At 32.3% G+C, this 16,600-nt stretch overlaps 3 protein-coding genes and 1 pseudogene across 4 annotated transcripts in view; 3 read left to right on the forward strand and 1 right to left on the reverse strand.

Annotated features, from left to right (window-relative positions):
- The first annotated feature begins 1,706 nt into the window (after positions 1-1,706).
- Positions 1,707-2,264, forward strand: LOC112098982. The gene is made up of 2 exons (XM_024186044.1): positions 1,707-1,791; positions 1,873-2,264. The coding sequence occupies exons 1-2, from the start codon at positions 1,707-1,709 to the stop codon at positions 2,262-2,264; spliced, it is 477 nt and encodes a 158-aa protein (XP_024041812.1).
- Positions 2,265-2,831: 567 nt separating this feature from the next.
- Positions 2,832-4,425, forward strand: LOC112101451 (annotated as a pseudogene).
- A 3,573-nt stretch (positions 4,426-7,998) lies between these two features.
- On the reverse strand, positions 7,999-9,285 carry LOC18032425 (UPF0481 protein At3g47200). The gene has a single exon (XM_006420524.2). It carries the CDS (start codon positions 9,283-9,285, stop codon positions 7,999-8,001), a length of 1,287 nt encoding a protein of 428 aa, XP_006420587.1.
- A 1,768-nt stretch (positions 9,286-11,053) lies between these two features.
- The window catches only part of LOC18032000 (probable calcium-binding protein CML10), an 11,013-nt gene continuing 5,466 nt past the window's right edge, over positions 11,054-16,600 (forward strand). The window contains exons 1-2 of one of the 2 annotated variants that reach the window (XM_024192191.1): positions 11,054-11,330; positions 12,556-13,109. In XM_024192191.1, the coding sequence (XP_024047959.1) occupies positions 11,155-11,330; positions 12,556-12,610 (231 nt within the window). In that variant the 5' untranslated portion in view covers positions 11,054-11,154 and the 3' untranslated portion in view covers positions 12,611-13,109. Of the gene's footprint in view, positions 11,331-12,555; positions 13,110-16,600 lie in introns of those variants that run through there. The other variant, XM_024192190.1, reaches the window with a different exon arrangement.

Below are 16,600 nucleotides of genomic sequence, written 5' to 3' on the forward strand. Positions count from 1 at the left end.
GGACTGCTGGAGCAATTTTGGAATGCACAATTGAGGAGATGTAAATAAATAAATAAAATAAAAATGAATAAAAAATAATTAAAAATAAAAAAAGAACAAAAGAACAAGATGTGAGCAATTTGGTTGCTCGTGATGGTCAAGTGGCCATCTTGGCCACTTGACCATCACACCTTTCAAAAAAATGATAAGTTAGAGAGCTGAGTAGAGAGAGCTTAAGCCAAGAGAGAATATAGTGCAGCTGAGGAATTGCCTTTTTCTTTTTTTTCTTCTTTTGTTGTGTAATCAACTTCCTTATATTATATTTCAAAATTTTGTCAAATAAAATGAGTGTTTTGTTTTCTTTCAATATGAGTGGCTAATTTTACTAAGCTGAGGTGAATGGTGAAACTCAAGGTTTCAAATAATGAAATTAATTACTTTCTCAAAATGAGTTTATAAGTTTATTTTATTCTTTTCTAGTTATTTTTATGTCATATAATTTATAAATTTCTTTGGATTTGTATGGTATTTTAACATAATGTCGACATATTAATATAGTATAACACATTAGGTACTTGATTCCATGCTTATTCACACACATAGTTAGCAAAGAATTAAATGATATATTAATTAACTGGTAAAAGTGAGGCAAAATATAAAAAGTGAGAGGTATTAAAATTGTAGTTTAAATACTGAGAGTGGATCTTGTAACCTTAGCATATTTTTAAATTGATTTCAAATAATTTCTATTCCCCACAATTAATTTTCTTAATTTTAAATTGACTACTAAATTTTAAATTCCCTGTGGTTCGACTCTGGACTCACCGGGTTATATTATAACTAGACATTCTTATACTTGAGAGTAATACACTTTTGAGATGTGTCAGCATGGTTACTTTTTTTGTGTATAAAAATCTATTGCTTTGCCCAACTCCCCTACCAACAATCATCCGATTCAAAACATATAACTTCAGTTTCATTTTGTTGTTGCAGTAATGGATGACTTAAGCATAACTGAGACAAACAATTTAAAAAAGAAGAAATTGGCTGCATTCATGGGCTGGTTTCAAACTATGCAAGTAGTTGTTTGCTTAGTGAAGTTTATACAATATGTTTGCAGAATTAATCAGGAAAAATCATTAAGACTTGAAATGTATGTTGCTGGATTTCTTCACAAATAGAAAAATTGTTCATCGATTAGCTTATGATAATGATGCAACTTGCATACCCCAACTTAGAATAGCCATGTGTTTACAAATCTATACAGTAGGCTTGAAATGAAAGGGGTTAAAACCAGCAAAACATTTATTAGTCGATGAATAACTTGTCGTATTTTTACATGTAATAGCGCATCATGTGAAAAATAGAGTGATTAGGTTTAAATTTTTTAGATTAGGAGACACTATTAGTAAGTATTTTCACAATATATTGCATTCTGTTATACGACTCCATGGAGAATTGTTGAAAAAGCCCTAGCCAGTTTAAGAAAACTCTACTGATGAGAGATGGAAATAGTTTAAGGTATATATAATTGTTATATTTATTTTTCTTATATGCTAAATATGTTTATGATATAAATAATTAACTATTTTCTCTTTGGCATTGATAATAGAATTGTTTAGGAGCTTTAGATGGAACATATATTAGCGTGAGGGTGCCTGCAGCAAATAAACCTAGGTATTAGAATCGAAAAGGCCACTAATGTTTTAGGAGTATGTTCTCAAGATATGCAATTCATTTATGTTCTAGCTGATTGGGAAGGGTCAGCTGCTGATGGTAGAGTCCTTCATAAGGCTCTACGAAAAACAAATGGTAAGTCATGTACTAGAAGTAAATAAGTTGTTCAATATGAAACTTTGGTTAGCTAAAACTTAATATTTCTTAATTCTATAGGTTACTACTATCTAGTGGATGCTAGGTATGCTAATAGTTTAGGGTTTCTTGCTCCTTATCGTGGACAACGATATCACCTCAATGATTGGAGGGAAAACTACCAACCTACTAAACCACAAGAATTTTTTAACATGAAGTATTCATCCGCTAGGAACATTATTGAAAGATGCTTTGGCATGTTTAAAAACCGATGGGCAATTCTTAGGAGTCCTTCATTTTATCCTACTAAGACTCAAAATAGGATTATCATAGCATGTTGCTTATTACACAATTTTATTAGGAAAGAGATGCCATGTGATCTTTTTGAGGAGTCATTTGATGCTGCAACTGGGGTCGAATCACTTGGAAGCTCAATATGGAGTATCAAAACTTCGGAAGAGTGGAATGTATAGAGGGCAAACTTAGCTCAACAGATGTATAATCAGTGGACAGCAAGTAGATAGATGACATGAAAAATGTTGTATGTTAGTATCAGTTGAGACTTTTGAAACTATATTGACAATATTATTTTGAATGTGACAATGGAGGATTTGCTTTATTACCACCTGTAATTTAATTTTAATTTAATCTGTCCAATGTTGGTACAATTTTTATGTATATGCATTGAGTTTTTTATGTCTACGCATGTGCATAAGTTGGTTACTTAATGCTCTGGTTATGCAAATTAAAAATTTTTTTTGCTATTGTTTTGCACCTAATTGACTATATTTTTATTGTTTATTTTTTGTTTTAATAGTTAAATGGCATCACAACCTCCAAAGTCAAGATTCTAGACCTTATAAGAAGATATTAAGCTCGTGGAGTCTCTTTGAGACTTGTATCATGATGAGAAATTTTATGCTGACAATAACTTTAAAAGTGGCTACTTGAGGGCTCTTGAGACAGCTTTGGAAACAAAACTATCTGCATGTGGTATAAAAGCAAAACCACACATTAAATTTCACATAAAAACTTTAAAGATGCAATTCCGAACTATACATGAGATGTTAACTGGACCGAGTTGCAGTTGCTTTGGTTGGGATCTAGAAAAGAAAATTGTAACCGCAAAGAAGGCTGTGTGGGATGCTTATGTTCTGGTATGTGAGATGTTACTGTTTTATTTGCTTTTTTTATTGTTGTTGTTGTAGATCTTTGCTATTTTCAGCCATTATTTCACTTGCTATTTTGTTGTTTTACTTGTTGTTTGCTGCTGTTATGCCTACTGGTTACTACCGTTTTACTTGCTGTTTTTGTTATTACACTTGTTGGTCACTATTTTTTTTGCTATTTATACTGTTTTGCCTGCTGGTTTACTTGCTATTTGATGTTGTTATACTTGCTAATTACTGTTGTTTTCACCGTTATACTTGCTGATTACTATTTTTTGTTATTTTTTTTTATTTTCACTGTTGTAATTACTGGTTACTAATTTTGTTGTGTTTTACTGTTTTACTTGCTATTTTTACCGTTATACTTGCTGGTTACTACTTTTTTTTGCTATTTTATGATGTTTTACTTATTGTCTTTACTTTTATACTTGATGGTTAATACTTTTTTGTCGTTTTACTTGCTGTCTTTACTGTTGTTACTGCTGGTTAGTACTATTTTTACTTTTTTTGTTCTACTTGCTGTTTCACTTGGTATTTTCTTGTTTAAGCCATTGTTTCACTTGCCATTTGCTATTATATTTTTCTATTTTTGTTGTTTGGTGATGTTGTAATTGTTGTTTTACTGATTGGTTACTATTATGTGTACTATTTTACTTGTTGTTCTTGCTATTTTTACAATCATTTTACTTAATTGAATGGAATTAAGCTTGCATAATTTTACAAGTCTATAATTAATCTACTGTTATACTTGCTGGCTACTACTATTTTACTTACTAGTTACTGTTGCTATTACTATTTTACTCGTTTTTTTTTACTTTTTACTCATTGGTTGCTACTATTATACTTGCTAGTTCTGATGTTTATTATTATTGTTTTTCACTATTTTATCTACTGTTATAGATTCATAAAGAGGCAATAAACTTCAAGAATAAAGCATTCCCATATTATGAGGACTTATGTATGATTTATGGTAGGGACCATGCAATTGGAAAAAAATGCAAAAGCTCCTATAGATGTGGTGAAGGAACTTGAGATGATAGAAGCTAACAATGAAGCTCAATGAGAGAACTTAAATGTTGAGAATATGAGAGATGATATTGATGACAATGTCTCTTTCTCACTTGCTTCACGGAAGCATCCAAAAACTTCAAACAGCTCATCAATATGAAGGAGAAGAAATGAGGATTCGAAAGAGCTTGGAGAACTTAATGAGCTAACAACTCTTATCGTCGCACAAATGAAAGACTCTTCTAATCTCATGAGTCACGCTATGGGACAAGAAATCAATGACAAACAAGTAGGATTGAGTGAAGAGATGAAGAAGATTAGTGGTCTTACAATGGTAAAACGAGTTAAAGCCACCACTCAAATTGCTCGTGATTGTGCGGCGCTTAATGTTTTTTACAGTCCTTGTGATGAGGATAGAGAAACATGGGCTAAACTTTTCCTTAATAGGGAAATTTAACTCATGCTTGGATGTTATGGTTTATTAATGTTTAACTTAACTCATTTGACCACTTGATATTTGAGCACTTGAAATTTGACTAAGCATTTTTTGTTTTTTTTTTCATATTCTGGAATGTCTTTGAAATTTGAAGATATTGTAGTCATATTTTGAAATTTGACTAAGTATTTTTTATTATTCCATTTGAGCATTTGAAATTTAATATTTTTATAGTAATATTATAGGCTATTTTTTAAATAATATTAATATTTCTTATTTAAAAAGAAATACACTTGATAACAGCACTTGGATAATAATTGGTAAAAGCACTTTTGACAATGATAAGTAAAAGCACTTTTAATAAAAGCACTATAAATGTAGTTAGGATATTGAGAATGAAATATTAACCTTGAGGCTAATTTTAAAATAGTTAAGCATATTTGTAGCTTTTTAATTAATTTAATAATAAATATTAAAAATCTAATACAAGGGTACATTTGTCTAGATAAAAACTTATAAAATTCCTTTCCTCTACTAATTCTATCTTAAACCGAACAAAAGAAATTAAATTTCCCACCCTTTTCTTCTCCTTTCCTTTCTCCTCCTCTCTTTTCCTCTCCTCTCTCCTCTTTTCCTATAACAGAACATGGCCTTAGAGTCTGGGGCAAATATAAATCTTTTTTTTCCATCTCTTCTAATTTTTGTTGGAAGGTCGTCATGCAATGTGATTTTTTTGCATATGGCTTTCGTTCGAATGCACACATTCGCTCTTCTACCCATGTGAGGCATTCTTCTGTTGATTCATCATTTAGTGTATCAATGGCTTTTTTATGGATTTCATCAGGATTCTATTTGGGAGAATGGTTCATTCTGAGGACTAGCAGTATTCATGATGTGCTCTTCTTCAGTATACCAAGTATTTGTACATGAGGAAGCTAGCTAGCTCAATGTAAATGAGGCTAGCTATATAAACTACAAAAAGAAACAGACTTAACAGAGTGCAAATCCCTAGTCACGAAACCTCTCAAAAATCAAAATCAGAATAACTAAAGATGGTGTAAAACTTTTATACAATTTTCTTCTATCTTCCTCATAATCAAAACTTGTATTTTGTATTTGTGAATCGAATAATTCAATAACCGTAAAGAATAAGAAATTGTGTTATTACCAACACTAGTGCACTAACCACTTGCTTTCTAAGTAAGAAGTTAAAATTAATTGTGCTCTAATTTAACCTAATTCATTTATTATTATTTTTCTCCAAATCTTTCTTGGCTTGATTTTAAGATTAAGTTCTATTAACCTTTGACAAAAGGATAAATTCTCGTTTAGTTTCTTCATTTTTGGATTAAGTACTCATTTAGTTTCTATAATTTTTAAAATGCCCCAAGACATCCCTGCTAATAATTATATTACATTCTTGACTTGATTTTTTTTCTTTACTTTTATAATAATACCTTTGCAGCAATATTAGAAACATAATGAAAAAATAAAATGTTAATTTAATATTAATAGTAAAAAATTAGCATCAATTGTTATTTTACTTTTGGAATGAATTTGGTGATTTGGCATATATATATATATATTTGTTAATGTCCCTAAGATTGTTGCAAGGATACTACTGTGGAACGAAAGAAAAAGTAAAGGTAAGACTATAACATAATTATAGAGAATAAACAGGCAATTAACAAAAAATATAGGGAGTAAACGAATGTTTACCCTTAAGAAAATGAACTCTTCTTTTGATTCTTGGAAATTTTATTTTTTTCTTATCTTTGATAAATGTTGAACATGAGGAGTAGAAAGTTGTGTGAAACACACGTGAAAGAATATTAAAATTATAGAAAATGATGGTTAAAAGTTAAATCCTCTGCTTTTGGTTAAAAAATTTTAGAAAATGATATTGCGTAGTTTTTTTTTTCCTTCTTTATTTTAAACTTGCGAGAACATATTGGAAATCGTTTTGATGGCTGTCTTCAGTAGATTAATTTATCTTTTAATTTGCTCTTCAATTTAGTATTTTTAAGAAATAATTTTCTAATAAGGGATTCCTTAAGTTATTAAAATAAAAAATATGCACTCTAATATATTAAAGGACAAATACACTGCATTGTAGTGTATATTATATTTATTTTTTTAACTTTATCACTTATTAAAATAATTTAAGGGATCTCCTATTAAATAATAACCCTACTTTTCAGTCTTTGTAGTTAATTGATGTTTGCTATGTAATTAGCATGCAGCAAAAATATTTTGAATTGTGTTTAAAAAAGAGCGGAAGATTGAGCCGTAGTCCAAGATTTATTTGATTATCACATTCTCTATTTCTATATTTTCTTCTCATTTCTTGGATATATGTTTATATTTTCCTTATTTACGCCGATCATATTTCTCAAGTTGGAAAAAGAAGCATCAACCTAAGGAAACTTCCCACCGGGCGCGACAAACTAAGCTTTAAAGAAACTCATTTGGTTAATCTCATCCTAATAATGCATCAAGAAGAAGATGGGCTGAACGCCAAGATAATTAAGTACTCGAGTTTGATTAACAAGGGGAAATTTGAGAACTGGAAAGGGGAAGATTCCAACAAATTAAACATTCAATTTTCTTTAGGTTCAAATGACGTAATTGATTTTATTTATGGAATAAATTGCATGGGTGGATGCTATTTTAATAAGACAACTATTGAATAGAGCAATTACTGAAAGTTCAACAAGAATGGAGGATAAAACTGTAATTTCGGCTGAAATATTATAAAATGGGGTGTTAATATACCAAACGTGGGGTGGAATTATCATCACCCACTTATCGTGTCGTTCTTGGTCCAGCTTGTCGTTAAGTTTAGGTGAAAAGGTGACTCTCAGTTCAAAGGACTTTGCTTTGTAACGACCAACTAGTGATTTTTGAGCTCTTGGACTATATTATTACATGCATTCAAAGTACATTACCCACGCAAGAATTATGCGATTGTGAGTTAGACTTATATTTTGTGTATTACACAATACTAATTGTTTTCTTTTGCTTCTAAGAAAGCTGGCTAGCTCTGTGTAAATGAAGTTAGCTACGTAAGCTACAAAAAGACTGAAAAACTTAACAGAGAAGCAAAACCCTATTCATGAAACCTCTCATAAATCAGAATCAGAATAAATAAAGGGTGGTGTAAAACTTTGCTTACTTGTGACATAGTAAATTTTCTGATCTGCAGATTGATTCTACCTCGCTTCTTTTTGTTTTTGAGGAAATATAATGTTCACCAATGATGTAAGGAGACCTCATGATCTTAGACTACACAGTATGTATAGACAAGACAAAACCTCATATTTCGTACATGGCTAGTAAAAGATTGTATTGATCTTGGACACTTTGCTAACTCGTTTTAATTTTCGACGGAACGAGTTGTTATATTAGTTTCATAAGTATTGCTATTAGTACGTACGAGTAAGCCTCCTTGTGAAACTGGAGTATTACTTAGCCTGAGCTAGCAGCAAGCAACTCAAGTTGTGTATGCAGTAAACATGCCAACCACAGCTCTCAAATTCACATTTCTATCATTATTACCACTACAAGAATGCCTCCTCATTGAAGCAGAACTTATCATTTTATAAAAAAAGGAAGAACTGTGAACAAAGTTTGAACAAAAGATAGTAGAAGCAGGAAAAGGGCAGCCAAAAAGGAAATAAATGCCCACGGATTGTTGAAATATGTGTGTCTCAAGTTGGCCATCCATCTGTTCCAACGCCTGCTGCAATGCTTATTCACATCGTAGAACAGTTGCGAGTAATAACTCTCAGGCGAAAGCACCAGAAAGAAACCAATGGTATTGAAAATGTTGGCAATCACTTGATCATCGCCTATGCAGTTTTTGATGATTCCGTGCTGACAAAGTAATTCCACGTCCTTTCGAGAGGCAATGAGGCATTCCAGGAGATTCATATAATCAGTCACATAATTTAGAGTGTCGTCCTTGGAAGAGAACTGCTCATAGACTATGAGATTTCTCCAAAAAGGATCAGATTCATCATCAATATTCAATCTTGGGAATTTCATTACTCCATTTTCAAACTTCACATGAAACAAGCTTTCTTCCTCCGCCTGCATGAACTTAATTCCAGCTTCTTCAAGCTCTGTGGCGCAACGAATCACCTCTCTATATTTTCTGTCTGCTATCACCTTTGAGTTGTTGTTCCTCATTCTTGAAGGTGAAGGCTGCCAGTTAAGGTGCATAAATTCCACTAGATGTTTGATTTCGATGGGATAATGTTGAGAGTTATGTGCATAGCCGGCACCGGGAAGTGCAGATTCAAAGAACGCATAAATCATCCCATGAAAATCTTCTCTGTCATTTGGCATCATGGTCATGGCGAAGAACTCGTGAAGGACAAAGAAGGGAAGTTGATTTTCAATCAATAGCAAGTCACGGCGCAACCCCTTCACTATCCAACGCAGATTGAAAACGGGGTCATCATCTCCTCGCAAATTTGACATAGAATACTTCCGGAATAGCTCGGTGATAAAGCAAGCATCGAGCAGCATCATTTCCACGAACTGGTCTTGTTTGAGACTGACAGATTCTGCATAACATTTGCGAGCTCTTTCTCCAAGTGCTATCATTGCTGTGACATACCTGGTGACATTACATTCCCCTCTTCGCCAGAGAAGCACTTTGAGATAGGACATTTTGTGCTCTTCCATTGCATTTAAGCGACTTTTGCCACGGTGGTATGGACCAATTGCAAGTATATTTGGTTCATAAGCATCTTGATACACATTACGCAGATGTGCAGGTACTTCAAAAATACTACGATCAGACCATATTGGAAATCGATCACGAAGCTTTTCGCCAATTTGAATTGATAATTGATCAGCAATTTCATTAGCCATCTGCTAATCATTGCAATTACAATATTATCACACTCGTATGCCATGGCTTTACTAATAAAATGAGAGTATGAAAAATTCCTACGGCCAATTAAAGAGAAATCAAATGAAAAGTCGGATTATGATTGATGCTTCATTAACTTACTTGTCTCAAGGCAACAATTGCTCAAAAAATGAAAGTCAGTTTTTGATGGCTTTCTTCAGTGGATTCATCGTTTAATTTGCTCTTCAGTTTCAGTAACTTTTAAAACTTAAGTCGCAGCTAATTGATGTTCGCTATATAACTAGCAACAAATTAAATTGAATCTGCTTAACAGAGAAGCATATATTCTTCAAATCCTCAGAAATCAGAATAAGCAAAGGTGGTGTAAAACTTCCACGCAATTGTCAATAATGCTGATAAAGGGGAATTTGTGAATGGAATAATCCAATAATCATGACTAAAGAATAAAAAAAAAGAAACTAATGCCCTACTCTTGGAATTACAGACCATAACTTACCCCAGTCCCCAGCCCAATCAAGTATCTTTCCCCTCTGAGACTGGGGCAACGAGAATCAATTACTTGATCTTTTACTCGCATTGCAATCGCCAAACCAACTTGACTATTTTCTTTTATTTATATATATAGTTTGTATAATTAATTGCTCGTTAATTAAGTTACTATTAGCTAGGGGAAAAAAAAAAAGAAAAAGAAGAAAACTACATATTGAACTCAAATAAATCATCCTAAAATATTCGACCTTAATTTTGTTTTTAATACTATTTACACGTGACAACAGCATAAAATGAGAAGCTCTAACTATGCTTAAGTAAAGGCAATGAGATGGCCAAGGATACTAAAAAATCACTTGAACTTAAAAGTCGTGTAATCAACAAAAGGAGCGCAAAGCTGAATCTATATCTTTTTATTTTAGTTTATTTTTGAAGGAACATGGCATCCATAAGATCAATAAAGATATAATAAAAATTTACGAGAATTCAGATATAAGTTTACCCAAATTTCAAATCAGAGATGAAGTATGTCAGTATTGACTGCTAGAATAAGAGCGCAATGTTTAACAAAAAGAAGTAGTGAAACTTACTGGTTAAAGATGAAGTATTACTCTCTGACTGATCAACTGAATCTATCTTCTTTGCAGCGCTAATTAGTCGATAGTCTCTTTTTGTTGAATCTATCTTCTTTGCAGTGCTAATTATTTGATTTAGGTTAGGCGAAGTAAGTCAACATTATATGCAAGGTCGTGATAGACTTTAAAACGACCCAGTCTTTGTTTAATGATTTAGGTTGGGTGAATTAAGTCACCATCATATGCCTCGTTACAGCTGTGTGAATGAATCATTTGCCGATTAATTATTAACTGAATCAATTGGCCCGTGCATAAAAATATTGAAGGAAAGGAAAACATCACTTTTGACAGAAAATTCCGGTGACACAATTGGGCAACGTATCGTTATTATTGGAGGAGCGCTAGCGACTTTCTCGGTCGCGACTTTCCCCTCTCGCGCCGCGTGTCCCATTATTTTCATTTCTGTGTAATTTTAAATCAGTAATAAAAATATTGACAACATCTAATTTTATTTTAGTATATTATATTCTGCTGAGGTAATTTATCTTAAGGAAAATGATAAACGTACCGAGGATTCTAAAACCGAGAAGACCGAAACGACAACATTTATTGTGCTTTGAAATTTTAATGAGTCTCACGTGTTTTTCACGTGATATGCCATAAAAATAAAATTAAAAAAATGACATTCAGCCCCAAAATCCCCAACTCCATTATCTTCCAAATTGGTTCCGCAGCCCCCAAATCCCCAAATCCCTTAAACCCAAATCACTCTCAAAATCGAAATCGAACGACAAAGATGGGCTAATGGAGGATGTGTTTAAGGTCATGGATAAGGATGGTGATGGGAGATTGAGCCACGATGATTTGAAGAGTTACATGAACTGCGCTGGTTTTGCTGCTACTGATGACGATATCAAGGCCATGATTAGATTGGGTGGCGAGGATGAGAATGATGGCGTTTCTTCACCATCTTTTTCCAAGTATGTTTTATTTTTCATTTTTTTTATTTCTGTTTTGGTATTCGATTTGCATGGTGATGGTTTTGTTTTATATAATGATTAGGGGTGGGTACGGTTTGATCCGGTTCGGTTTGGATCGAAATTAAGTAGAATCGATTTAAATCGGTTATTTTATAAAAATAACTAAATAAGAACCGAATTCAATAAAAACCGAACATAAACAGATCTTTTCGGATCGGTTCGATTTTTTCGGTTTTAAGCCTAGTGGATTTATTTTGAATTTCTAAATTTTTAGTTTATTAGGACTCATGAATGTAATAATTTTTTTTAACAATTAATTTATCCTAATTCCATTACAAATGTTAACAATAAATACAAAGTATTCAAAATATATTTTATTATTAATACCTTACTAACTACTAATAAGGTCATTACAAAATATGAAATATTAAGATTTCAAGATACATAATCAAACTCTAATACTCTATCTACATAAACATATTGTTGTAAAGATAAATAAAAATAACAACGATTAAAACTTACAACACAAAATAAAAAGAAAATTTGGAAACAAACACCAACAATAATTTATATATATATATATATATACACCTGTAATCGTGTGTGTGCATGTCTATTTTAGTTATCTTATGCAACCAATTAAAATTTAACACGTGTTTATTTAAATAAGATTCCAAGAATAACCCGGTTTTTCGGTTCAGTTGAGTGAACCGAATATTGAACCTACTTTTCGATTTTTTTACAAACCATATATTTCGGTTTTTTTTTAAATTAAAACCGGTCCGAACGGAACGGTTCGGATCGGTTCGGTTCGATTTTCTCTAGTGTACGATTTTTTTGCCCACCCCTAATAATGATGGGTTTTGTTTGATGGAATTTGGGTCTTGATTTTTCATGAAATTTTTTATTTGATCATATGTTCCATTTTGTATGAGTGCATGAATTGTTAAAAAATATACACTATATATTTAGATAATTGAGATGCAGAGTAGTATGAGGGTTTCGTTTTTTGGCATTTGGCCTTGACCTTTCATGGAAATTTTAATTTGATGATGGGTTTCGTTTTGTATAAGTGTTTGGAGTGTTGGAAAATGAACATTGTATATTTTAGATAGCTGAGTTCCATAGTAGTAAAAAGTTACGGATTTGTTTTCTTTGTGTTGAAATGTATTTTGACCATTATATGTTGTTGGATTAGTGATAGTTTTATGTTTTTCAATTCCAGTAGTCTCTTAATCGCAACGTCATCTAGCAAAAGTAAACTTCGAAACTCACTGTGAATATGTGAAGAATGCGGTGATCATAAGGAGTTGTTAAATGTAAGAGCATTGAATGTGTAGGAGATCGAAAGTATAACAACAAGAAAATTGACTTCTTAGAAAACTAGCAGTGTAGATTAAATGTTTATTGTTCACAGATGAACTAGCAATATTACTTAACTGTAATTCTCAGTGAATGTTGCAACAAGTTGTTTGGGAAATTTCAAGCCATAAATATTTTAAACACTACTTTTGCAGTCAGTACTATACCTACACATAGATACTGCTCTTGCACAGCAATATACATACACATAAACACCACTTTTGCAGCAACAGTACCCAACAAAATCCACATTACAATTTAACCTCATCGAGCATCATACCCATTATAATCGTTTCATTATCAATTAACCAAAAAGCTATAATATTTGAAATGTCATTGAAAGCACGTTACATCACTTTTAAGGAAACAAGCAACTGTATTAAAAAAAAATCTAAAATATACCCACACATATGCTCCACTTTTGCATCAACAATATGCAATAATATCCATATTACAAACCAAAAAACTCCACGTAAACAGCACACAAAGGATCTTCTATTCATTACTTGGAAGTTTACTTTCACAACTATCTTCCTTAAATTGTTGAAGTAATAGATGTTGAAAATTCATATATTGAATTCCTCCAGAAGTCGGCCAAGAATTTGAACAAGGCATCATGGTGGCATGTGGCAGAAGTGGCTGTGTTTTTATATTGTCAAGTAATTAGCTAAATTATTTCTATTAAACAAATTATTTCTATTAAAATTTATAATAAGTAAACATAAAGCCGCAAAAAACCAAACTCCACTTACAATTTGCTGATCATATCTAAACAGCGGATGAAAAACATTCTTAGGTACCTACAAAAAAATTAAATTACAAATAAAGTATATAGCTATAATACAAATTAACTTTAATCAATCAAAATATAGTACAAATAGTTATTTTTACCACAGTGCTCTCCTGTGTAGCGATTTCAGAGATCCCTTCAAAAAATGGAATGTTTCCTTGTGATTCCTATAAATTGTACTTTAATAAATTAAGTACAAATAGACAAATGACAATTCGACTCAAATGACTCTAATGCATGAACTTGCCTCAACACTTATGCTTGATGGTATAACTTTACTTTTCTTTCCCAAAGTCATTTTTCAATGGAATGTTTCCTTGTGATTCTTGCAAATTAGAGTAAAATAAATTAAAATATTAATAGAGAAATGACATTTAAACTCAAATGGCTCTAATGCATGAAATTACCTTAACACTAATGCTTGATGGTACCACTTTCATTTTCTTCTGTTTACCTCTCTTAAAATTAGTTGACTCTTTCCTTTTGTAAGGTGGATGGCCTTTTTTTCGAGTTACTACCAGATCAAATATGTGTGTGGTATTTTCGACATTGGCGTTGCCACCTCCCTTACCAATAGCAGTTGGTTGATTGGTTTCAGAACTTACTTTTTCTGGTAATGTCTTCAATGTGTTCTTAATCCAATCCAAAACCATATTACAACTTTCTGCACATCCTGAAGCAACGCCTGCAACCTCAGTAAAAGCAGACAATATTTTTTCATATCGCTCTTGTTCTTCTGTGGAAATCCATACATCATAACTCATCTAGAACCGACTATAACTTCTTCGAACATCTTTCCGCCATCTTTGTAGGATGTACTTTTCTTGAAGTACGAAAATGGCATTTCGAGTCAATACTACAAGTGAATGTCTGCAAACAATTCCTCTAAATTCAAACATTGAACAACTGCATCTAACTTCACCCAAATCTTCTTCAAAAACAACTTTAAAAGAAGTCATTTTTTTAACCTCTCCAATACTGACAATTTCACGAACTACATATTCTTTTCCAACAGACTCGAGTGTGTGACAATACATCAACCCAACTAATTCTTTTTGAAATTCTTTAAACTTAGATAGCGTGTATACCTCTTAAACTTGTTACTCCATCTCAAAAGTAGTTACACAAGGAACATGTTGGGAGAAAGACATTTCATCTGCTAAAGATTCCTTTTCAACCTTGTTTTTTAGTGCATTGTCACATTGCTCAACAAATTGCTTCAATGATGTTTTTCAGTTAACAAATCCATCAAAAAAGGCATTCATACTCTCATTACGTTAAGTGGTTGACATTACTGCTCAAAAGTTATCTTTTACAAAATAGGGTACCCAACGATGCCTCTCATCATATAAATCACTTGGCCATTTATTGCTACCCAAATCAAATTTCAAAATCATTGCATGCCAACTATCTTAAAAAATATCAAGGCTCTGTGACTCGTAAACGGCTGCTTGCAATGCAGAAGAAATAGAATAATATTCATTGTGCGCCCCTAACTTCTCTAGCACCTTTTTAAGTATATGCCACAAACATCATCGATGCCTAGTGTTGGGAAAAACTGCTTCAATAACTTTTTTTCATTGCTTTGTCTTGGTCAGTGATAATTCCAAAGCAACTCCAGACATGCATAATAATCATGTCCTAAATAACCATGTAAATGTCTCAGTGTCCTCGTATGAAATCAATCCGCATCCCAGCAATATAGATTGACCATGATGATTAACTCCAACAAATGGGGCAAATGGCATGTCATACTTATTTGTTAGATAAGTGGTGTCAAATGTAACAACATCTCCAAAATGTTTATAGGCTGCCCTACTCCTCGGATCTGCCCAAAAAACATTCATTAATCGATTCTCGTTATTCAAATCCATACTAAAGAAAAACCCTTCATATTTTGATTGCATTTTCAAAAAATAAGTATGAAGTGTAATAACATCTCCTTCCCCAAGTCGTAATCGCCTCATCTTATCAACAAAATTTCTACAATCTCTTTTTAAGAATGAGATATTATCATGTCCACCAGCTTCAACAACACAAGAATTGTAATTTTTGTTTACTCTAATTCCTGCTCAATCATTATTTATAATTTGTCTTTTTACTCGTGGATCAATGAAGCGATTGCATCGAAAATACTTAGTCTTGCTCGGAATTATTCCATGATTATGTTCAAGATCTAAAGTTCGAAGTTCCCATTTTCCTTCTTTGTTTACACGACCTCCAACTCTAGCATGACAACTTGTTTTTCCAATAGGCTGAGGCTTCAAGATATTACTAGATATACTTTCAAAACTACCATTTCGCCCACAAACAAATGTTACATATTTTACAATTTCATCACTCCCTTTTTTACAAGTTCTCCGTTTCATTAGGAACCCCTCTTGTTTACCATATCCCTTGTAATATGTAAACATTTCATCAGCATTATCGAACAACATCTCAATCTTTGGCTTGTCTATTACTTCTCTCTCAGTCTCAATATTATGACATTTACCAATATTTTCTTCTAAGTTGTTGTTCTCAACCTCATCAGGTTCTTCAACTTCGTGGACTTCTTGCTAACTTTCCATTTCTACAGAATAAAAATCTTTCGTATTAAACGTAAATAAATCAAATTGACACAGCAATGAACAAACAATGCTACATACCAAAATCAAATGTCCATTAAATAAAAAAAATCCAAATTACCATTAAATAAATAAAACCCAAATGTACCATCTCGATTGAAAATCAAGACCCAAATAAAATGCACGTGAGCAAATGAACGATCAAACATGCTAAAATCAATTACCAAAAAATAAAATAAAATAAAATTGGAATTGGAAGAGTAAATAGCAAAAGATTGGACGAAAATTGAATACCATAACATAAAAAAATTAAAATAAATTGAAACGACAGGAGCTAACTAAGAGCAAAAAGATGTTTCACTTACCAAGAGCAAGGACCAAGCAAATGGTGTTACATTCGAGCTTGATGGTGAACTGGTTAGAGATGGGTACGAATGTGATCTCGTTGAGATCTGTAGAAGAAAACGGGGGGAATGGCTTCAATATCTTTGTTACTTTTTTTTTAACTTTATTTTACTGTTGATCACATGAAAATCACATGCAACTCATTA

Source organism: Citrus clementina, unplaced genomic scaffold (genome assembly GCF_000493195.1).
Source record: "Citrus clementina cultivar Clemenules unplaced genomic scaffold, Citrus_clementina_v1.0 scaffold_9, whole genome shotgun sequence".
NCBI lineage: Eukaryota > Viridiplantae > Streptophyta > Magnoliopsida > Sapindales > Rutaceae > Citrus > Citrus x clementina.

Coding starts and splice junctions, on each gene's coding strand:
- LOC112098982 (XM_024186044.1), top strand. CDS start 1,707: ATGCAATTCATTTATGTTCTAGCTGATTGGGAAGGGTCAGCTGCTGAT. Junction 1,792..1,872: donor GGCTCTACGAAAAACAAATG/GTAAGTCATGTA, acceptor TTAATTCTATAG/GTTACTACTATCTAGTGGAT.
- LOC18032425 (XM_006420524.2), bottom strand. CDS start 9,285: ATGGCTAATGAAATTGCTGATCAATTATCAATTCAAATTGGCGAAAAG.